General features: G+C 36.3%; 1 protein-coding gene across 2 annotated transcripts; it reads right to left on the minus strand.

Annotated features, from left to right (window-relative positions):
* Nucleotides 1-2525: 2525 nt before the first annotated feature.
* On the minus strand, nt 2526-8296 carry LOC125679723 (beta-1,3-glucan-binding protein-like). Of its 2 annotated transcripts, none has more exons than XM_048919171.2 (14): nt 8141-8296; nt 7731-7845; nt 7497-7595; nt 6782-6913; nt 5974-6195; nt 5612-5751; nt 5339-5413; nt 5193-5253; nt 4617-4799; nt 4449-4526; nt 4180-4297; nt 4023-4094; nt 3572-3710; nt 2526-2852 (listed from the first exon to the last, which is right to left on the minus strand). In XM_048919171.2, exons 2-14 carry the CDS (start codon nt 7843-7845, stop codon nt 2628-2630), a joined length of 1659 nt encoding a protein of 552 aa, XP_048775128.2. In that variant the 5' UTR covers nt 8141-8296; the 3' UTR covers nt 2526-2627. The 2 variants fall into 2 exon arrangements, with proteins under 2 accessions (XP_048775128.2, XP_048775138.2); XM_048919181.2 differs by having other exon boundaries at nt 5612-5736; nt 8141-8272.
* Nucleotides 8297-9333: the final 1037 nt, after the last annotated feature.

Below are 9333 nucleotides of genomic sequence, written 5' to 3' on the forward strand. Positions count from 1 at the left end.
AAGATATGAATATTGAATTTGTTATAGGACTTGAAAGTTTGTTGTGAAGGGGAAATGGGGCATATAGTTAAGGGTTCTATCTAAACTCGCATTTAATTTACTGTTGGGTGAAAATAACCAAAACAAATGTTCAATAAAATTATTATCTTTTTCTATGTATGAGAATACGAAAACCAAAACAAAATTTGTAAATGGTCTCAGTACAGCATTTAAGAGATGTTTTTGTTTGTTATCTATGCTCGTATCTATGAAAACGCTAAAGGATCTCTTCATCCCAAATATTCAACAGAACGATTAGAAATTATTCAAACTATCCATAAAATTTCTGGCTTCTAGACGATTATTTTACGATGACTATTAAGACTGTTAGTTGTCGTAAAGAAGACGAGAAAATGTTCATTTCATGCGTCAAACAAATGAATAAGCAATGATGTCTATTCTTGAATTCAACAACACCAACAAAAAACTCGAGTTTCCGTTCTCAAAACTTGACGTGATTTTTATTTATCGTTTTATAATACATGTATGTAGCTAGTCTAATTGTAAAACAACGGGTTTTCAAACTTTCATAGCTAAATCGGTGTAAAAATTGAGCGAAAAGACCGGTCAGGCTAGGTACAAATTCTATCGAGAATAAAGATGTACAATGGACGGGTTTATGAATTGAAATTATAAGGGGTGCCATTTCACCAGACAGGGAGTCTGGGGCAGCCTTAATTAAGGCCTTCAGAGGATCCAACTCTGGCAAAGCCCTAAAAAGCTCAGGCTGGACTGGATTTTATATGGCTTAAAATATGTCTCCTATTTTCTGTAATTTTTGAAACGAAATAGAATTTCACCTAATAAAAGTAACATGTTAATTAAAACATTATTTAACAAGAGACACTGATGCAAACACCAAATTTATGGGCTGAAAAAACTTTGGGGAGTGTAAGAAATAAATAATTTTACAAAAGGTGTTTAAAAGCGCGAGAAAATTCCAATGCGAAGACTGGTAAAATATTTAGAGAAATTTTGATCAAATCCGAAGATGAACGAACTAAGTGAAAAGAATCGTTAATTATATGTTGCAACTATTTATTGGTAGCTCAATAAAGCATCTACTTTTATATATAAGATTTGAACTTAATTCGCAATGTACCACAGTCAACGGCAAGCTATAAACAGTTTACACCTGTCCGATCGATCGATACGAAAATGCGTTTGTCCGATCAGTCGATCGATTATGTATAATTTCTTTTCCGTGACGTTGAACGTGAAAATTTCTGATCTTGGCAGTTTCTGTAAAGTTACATGGTCTTATATTTGAATAAGAAGACCTCTAAATGGGATACATTTTCACAATGAAGCTTGAGTTATTTCCCTTTGAATACAGGTTGCTGTCCACAATTCATAGCGTCAATATATTAAGATTTATTATATTAATATATCTGATTGTGATTAATTGCCAGTTAAGGGTTTTTATGTAATTAATGAAAAATAGTGTGACTGCAAAATAAGTTTAATCATTGATTTGATTTATGTGTCCATTGTGTGGGGTTTTTTTTTTTTCGCAGGCTATAATGTTGAGTCAGATGTAATGTTCAAAATCTGTAAAGTATTAGTCCCCTACTTATTTAGATCAGGATCAAGATATCTTTAGCATATCATCAATTAATTAATAACTTTAATCACTATTTTGGACGACCAAAACGCAATCAGATATATGCATAAATTACATGTGCAACCAACGCATGTACATTTCATTGGTGGATCTAAAGGGGTACGGAGGTTGCAACACACATGTCCCTTTGATTTTGGTTTTAAAAAGAGTGCGAGAGAAAGAGAGAGTGGTAACAGAGTATAGAATTTATATATTTCCGGGAACATTATTTCTGCCTTGATTGTAGAATAAAAATCTATAAATTCAAGCCGTTAGGATGGGGATAAAACTCCTGTAAGCTTACTAGTATGTTATCCGACATCGATTTTAAGGTATTCCATGTTTAATGAAAGGATAATGAACAATTTTGAAGGATTTAGATCAACCTAAAACTTTAATGTTAAATAATGCTGAAAGTGAAGTAGATGTAATGTATCGCCTCCAGGCAAGCGTACAGTCATCGTCGGTTACCCACGGGTGCTTCTATTCGATTCTCTCCTTTCTCTCCATCATCAGCGTGAGTGGACTCAAAACCGTGGTTTGCGACGATTGCGCACAGTATGTTTATGTTTAGTCGTAAGGGAGAATGTGTTACGCCGTACACTTTATGACGTGCTGTACATTGTGACGTATAACTTCGTTTCGTCCTTGAGCTTTCAAATCATATCATTGTTGTATTTCTCCGGATTTTTGTATTTATAAACAGTGATTCATTCAAATCCAATTTAGTTGTAAATTTTATTCACCGTACGACATACGGCGGGTGTGACCGATCGACAGGAGATGCTCACTCCTCCTAGACACCTGGTTCCACCTCTGGTTCGTCCAGAGGTCCGTGTTCGCTCGGCCTTTCATTTATATTTATATTAGTCTGCTTCATTAAAACAATTTCAAACAGTATTTTATTGTGTATAAGTATTATATGATAAGATTGAGCAGCATACGGACTGTTTGTATCAGCCGTGCCACTGTGCTCTCTCCATTTTTATGGCTTCATTTTCCACACTCTGATGTAGTCCACTTGCATGGCCGCTTGTTCGCCGTCATTCTGATCCGGGTTCCACGTCGGGTACCACTGACTTTTATGATTCCAGAAATCTCGCGCGGTGAATTCGGACTTGTCTGTCCAAGGTTTGGGATAGGGAGAGTTTCTGTTCTTGTCGGGAAAGAATCCAACACCACCAACCGCAACGTTCATGATAATGAAAAACTGAAAAGAAAAGCATTAGTTACACTGATTTTGACTGCGGATAACTCCGTTTACCTGATCAGGATATAGGGCTCACGGCGGGTGTGACCGGTCAACAGAGGATGCTTACTCCTCCTAGACACCTGATCCCACCTCTGGTGTGTCCAGGGGTCTGTGTTTGCCCAACTATCTATTTTGTATTGCTTGTAGGAGTTATGAGATTGATCACTGTTCGTTATCTTCACCTTACAAATGTAGGGAAAATATGTCACCAATATCGGACATGGTACATGTTGAATATCCTTGTGTTTGTGCATGTACTGCTATTGCTGAATAATTGTAGTTCTCTCGCAACCATATTATGTTCCCAGAGAGCTATAGTCCTGTAAATATCCCAATTATGTTCCCAGAGGGCTATAGTCCTGTAAATATCCTAATTATGTTCCTAGAGGGTTAAAGTTCTGTAAATATCCCAATTATATTTCTACAGCTATCCCAATTGTGTTTCAAGAGATCGTGTTACAATTCTGCAGATATCCCATTTCTGTTCCAATATAGCTACAGTTCTGCACCTATCTTACATTTTCCACACAGGATTTTACATTTCTGCAGATTAAACTGCTGCATACAGTAGATCGACCACCGAAAGGAAGATCATTGTCATAGAAGGCATTAGCAAATAACCCAATCTTTATAATGGAGCCACAGAAGGGTCGGTATAAATACTGGTATATTGTTACCTCTTGATCAAACGGAGCCATTTTGTTGTTGGCATATCTGTATGGATTGTCGATATGGGATTTGTCCAGCTCTCCAAGCTTCCAAAATCCTTCCGGAGGAGGAGATGCGTTCATTACCTCAGTTCCATCAAATGAAACCCTGCAAAGATAAGAAATTATTCGATGTCCTTTTTAAATGGGCCAGATCAAAAGGGATACGAAATGATGATAATCTGCAACCTCTTCTAACGCGACATGTATTCAATATGAACTATTTGCATGAAAATGCCCATTGTGCATTAGTGCAGAAAATTTATTCAAAATGTTAATTATATGGTTGGAAATAAGGATATAAAGGCCATTCTTTAATTGTACTGTTCTATTAGATGAACACAAATTAGGATCAGAAGCTTTTATCAGAACAGAGAATGTAGCAACAGACCAGTAAAAGTTACGATGCTTTAATACTTACTTGATGTGGTTTTCGTCCCATTCTAACGTCCATGTATGGAAATCATCATTCAGTGTTCCACTAGAAAGTGTCCTGTACACGTAGATAAAAAAGAAAAATCACTACAAGTTCACTAAGGATATAATCATGGTGGTACGACGTTGTATTTCATACTTACATTTCCCCGTGGGCTTTTTCAAACGGATCAAATCCGTAAGCTGGGCCAAAATGAAGAGTACTGCCAAAGCTGTCCACACCCTGGCTGTTGCCCTTCTCGTCGTGGTAATTCGTATTTCCTATGAATTTTTAAATGTAATATGATTTTTTTTAATTTCAAGAAAATTCAAATGGTGAAACATCACCTTAGGTAAGCACGTTGAACCAACGTTAAAATGTAACCAACACATTACTATCTTCACGGAGGATATTTATTTATAAACATCATACCTCTAGATTCCACAATATCAATTTCTCCGGAAGCGGGCCATTCACCATAGGCATTCCTGTGTGGCAGTAGCCAAATTGCTAATGGAAAGGGAAAAATACATTTAGAGCAAAGTATGAGGAACGTTTAAGGTATAATGGCAAGAAAACCAATCTTGTGGTAACACAGACCAGGCCAAATCCAGTCTCCCTTTGGCATCTTGGCTCTGACCTCCATTTTGCCGTATTTGAAATTGAAGGCCTTGTCACTCCTTAGTCTTGCGGACTGTATGGGGTTGATGATGTGTTCTGGTGTGCCCTGACGTTGACATCCGAAGAACTGGTTACTGGTGCACTGGGAGTGGGGTTCCGACCCTAGGTATGAGCACTTGCAGATTTTTAATCGATCTATTTTTGTCGACGAACTGTTGATTTCAAATTATTTGAAAACCAAACGAGATTTTTTATGTCGTCTGCGAAGCATAGTGACACTTGGGAATTACTTTCTGTGTCGTGCGTCTGTTCGTACGTCTGTCCACACCCTAAAACTCGAAGAGATGGGACTTTCATTTTGTATACTGATCACATCTCTCTCTCTCTCTCTCTCTCTCTCTCTCTCTCTCTCTATATATATATATATATATATATATATATATATATACATACATGTGTATATATTATATATATATATATATATATATATATTACGATGTCCTCGCAGACGACACGTGTTCCATGTAACACTAGTAACTTTGTGTATCGTCTTACCCCATAGATCTAGTACGCCAGATGACAGATAGTGTTCCCCAAAATGGTCGGCTGTTAGGGTCTGGTAATGTGAAATAAAATAACCAATCATTTTTACATACAAACACCATGTTATTAAAACTTTGATCATTATTTGAACTACTGACCGGTTTGATGAATAGTTTTCCGTCCTTTGTGTAACTGTTGGATCGGTTATTCGTGTAGTATTCGAACTCCCAATTCTGAAATAAATCATTCACCGTATAATTTAATGAAAAAGAATTAGTGTAGAGATGTACATTACTAAGCAGACTCTACTCGAACTCCCAATTCTGAAATAAATCATTTTCTGAATAAATTAATTTTTTTTAAAAAAGGATTAGTGTGAATATGTACATAGATTATTAAACATACTCTGATTCTCTTAAGTGTATACGCACCCCACCTCCACTTGCGGTGAGTTCGTGTGTCCAGGTTTCAAAGTTCAAGAAATCAAAGTTATCCTCAAACATGAGACAGGGATATGAGGTGCATGCCTGCTGGGACACTCCAGGTTGTGCGTATCCTGTACCGGAGTAAACTTTGTGCAACACAATAAAAACAATAGATAAAATAAAAATGCAAGAGACATGGATCGAAAACAAAATGATACGCATAGGGATATACTAGTTACTAGAACATGTTACAAAAGGAAGAGCAAGCAGGTTCATGACCATCCACTAGTAATTGATTAAAATCACACTTTCATATGATGGATAAAATGCTTCGAGTTCTATTTAGAAGGGAAAATATATACATGTACCTTGCTGGACTCCTCCGGATGACCCTCCAAAACTTCCACCATTACTCAATCCCCCAGATGACCCACCGTGGGTTTCGATCATGGTTTGTGTTAATATTCCTCCGCCCCCCGAGTGACCGGTATTGTGATTGTTACCTCCGCTAGGGGGAGCAGCAGTTGTGGTAGAAGTCACCACCGGTCTAACTGTAGTGGTTGTTGGTCTGCTCGTAGTCGTTGTCATATCTCGAATATAATTTACAATGCATGTCACAATAGAAAGAGCTAGCAGGTCCATGACCATGACAATATATTTTGATGGCAAAGAATTAGTATGTCTTTGGTTTGTGTACTTTACTGAATAATACCGAAAATATAAACTCAGCATTAACGTTTTTGGTTCATGATATAAATATTTCATGGATTATATGAATTTTAAATTTTTACTGAAGTTTTGTCTTACTTGTTGGTCATGGAGCCGATAGAACAGTGAATTAGAATGCTTCATGTCGGTTAAATGTATTTTTATGAATACATGTATGTAAATTTGATATTTGAGAAAATATTACCGCGATGGGGAAGTTTCTTGAAAAATAATCTCTCGAGATAGCGAGATATAAACCGAGCCTAAGGTATTATTCAACAGATCCGATAATTATTAATTAATTAATCCGATAATTATTTCTTTTCTACTACAGTGGTGTATCTTTAGGAGATATGTGACCATTGCACACAACATGAAGGTATAAAATCTCCAATAAACCCCATGACATAAGACTGGGTTCTTTGACGTCAAGGAGTTTATTGGTTAACACTGGTCCCTAATGCACACCTCCAATAACTGCTGAGAGTCCCAGAAGTTCATCAGGCTGCCCCGCCTTCTGTCCGTGTAACCAGTAGTATACGGTGTCTCCTTTATGAACATGTAGATTAGGCAAGTCATTGATGTGGACGAACGAGGATCCTGAAACATATAGATTAAGCAGTATTCCAAATTATTAGTCAGTTGGAATCATATTTACATCTGTAAAAAGAATTCCTTTTCAGCATCTTCTTTGAAAAAGCTGCATGCCGAGTTACAAAGTTTGGTTGAAGTCTTCCAGTAGAATTATTCGGTGGAAATCCGGGTTAGAATAGTGTTAAAGCAAGTGTGGTACTATAATTAAGATCCCTCCCTGTTTAAAGGCCGTAAGCACCGAGCATAGGCCTAAATTTTGCAGCCCTTCACCGCAGTGGGTGAAATTTCTCGAGAGGGACGTATACAACCAACCAAGAATTATGATCACGATGCTACAAAGGTTCGTGTGTATTCTTTTCCAGTTGTGTCGTGCTAATCATCAAAATCTGGTGTCCTATTGGTCACCAAAAAATGGAGCTACTCGATAGTTACAGAGACATGCACACTAGTCACAGACTATAATACAGACAATACGCGCGTGCATTCTACTAATGGCCGACTGACTTTGCCTTAGATGAGCATAGTATAAATTTCTCATTACACATTTGATGTAGGAAAGACTCGTTGAAAATGTATATTGTATTATTACCTTCCTTGGTGTGGACGTCGTACCCCCATTGTCCAGCCCCTACTCCAACAATGGGTTGGTTTATTGAATAGTGGACAGCAACAAAGTCATACCCATCATCTGGAATTTAAACATATATATCAAGATTTCAAAAACGATGTCGGAAATATTGCACTGCTGTTTTATTACTACAGGGGAGAAGACTTCATTTCGGCTTTAGGATGCTACAAAAGATATAATACGAGTGTTTCTGACCTGGGATTGTGAATTTGAGGCCGTGTCCATTGTACAGATCCACTGTGGCGGGCTGAATAGACAATATGGTTTGCGATAATGCAAGGACCAACACAACAAGAAGCAGCATCCTCATCTGAAAGGAAGCAAACTTCCATACCTAAATAAAGCTTTACATTGCAAGAGAGCTCTCGCTATTTAGTTTTCGTGTTCAGGTGAAATTGTGTCAGAACATATTGTACAGATCCAGCACAACAGCAAACGCGGAAGGTGTTAATTCTAAAAATCTCAAATTATTTGTAATTATAATTTATTCTTTTCACAGAACGTTTCCGATTTTTATATTCAAAAAAGTTAAATTGGAGTAAAGTATCGGAAATGTTGAATTTATTAACATGATCTAGTGAGTACCAGAGAGATAATCGCTTTACCTTGACTGCTGTGGACTGTGTCGCCAGAAATGCGTGATGAGGGAACCTTTTAACGTCTTTATAGATAGTACCGTTCCACTACAACTTGGATATGAAACAATTTATACGCACGACTCGTGAACATGTTTCTATTTTTTTTCCCGAACTTACTGACCCAGTTTAAAGATAGTATCTACATGTACTCTACATGTATTGCGCATATTTGAATGACATTATAAAGGATCAATTAAGGGAAATAAAAGAGAGAAGAACCTGTTAGTCCGGATCTGGTTTTAGTCTTTACAAAAAGTTCGCTCATAATCGTTCCAGATTGTCACCTATATGGAGCGCCAAATTAACAAACTCAAATAATTGAAGATATCTTCAATTATTTGAAGATATCATCAATTCAATTATTGCTCTCTTTAATTGAATTAAAGAGCACATTAAATCAATTATTGCTCTCATCAAATGAATTAATGCGCGCTTCAATTCAATTATTGCTCTCATCAATTGAATTGAAGGGAGCAATAGTTGAATTAATGCGCGCATCAAATCTATTATTGCTCTCTTTAATTCAATTGATGCGCGTATTAATTGAGTTAATGAGAGCAATAATAGATTTGATGCGCGCATTAATTCAATTATTGCTCTCTTCAATTCAATTGATGAGAACATCGATTTAGTAGAATTATTGTTCGCAATAATTAATTTAGAGCTCGGTGTAAATAATTTGATGATCTCTTTAATTCAATTGAAGATATCTTTAAATCATTTACAATGCTTTTGTATAAGGAATTAATGCGCGCATCAATTCTTTTAAAGAGAGCAATAATTCAATGAAACAGATCATTAATTCAATTGTGGATATGTTGAATTGAAGATATCTTTAATTTTATAGTTGCTCTCTCTAAAAGAATTATTGCTCTCTTCAAATGAATTAAAGATATCATTAATTCAATTGAAGAGAGCAATAATTGAATTAATGCGCGCATTAAATCAATTATTGCTCTCTTCAAATGAATTAATGCGCGCATCAATTCAATTATTGCTCTCATCAATTGAATTGTAGCTCGCATCAAGTCGATATCATTAATTCATTTGAAGAGATCATTAATTCAATTAAAGCGAGCATCAATTCAGCTGAAGAATTAATGCTATCATCAATTGAATTAATGTGCGCAATAATTCAGAATTGAAGATATCATTAATTA

This window comes from Ostrea edulis, chromosome 1 (genome assembly GCF_947568905.1).
Source record: "Ostrea edulis chromosome 1, xbOstEdul1.1, whole genome shotgun sequence".
Lineage (NCBI taxonomy): Eukaryota > Metazoa > Mollusca > Bivalvia > Ostreida > Ostreidae > Ostrea > Ostrea edulis.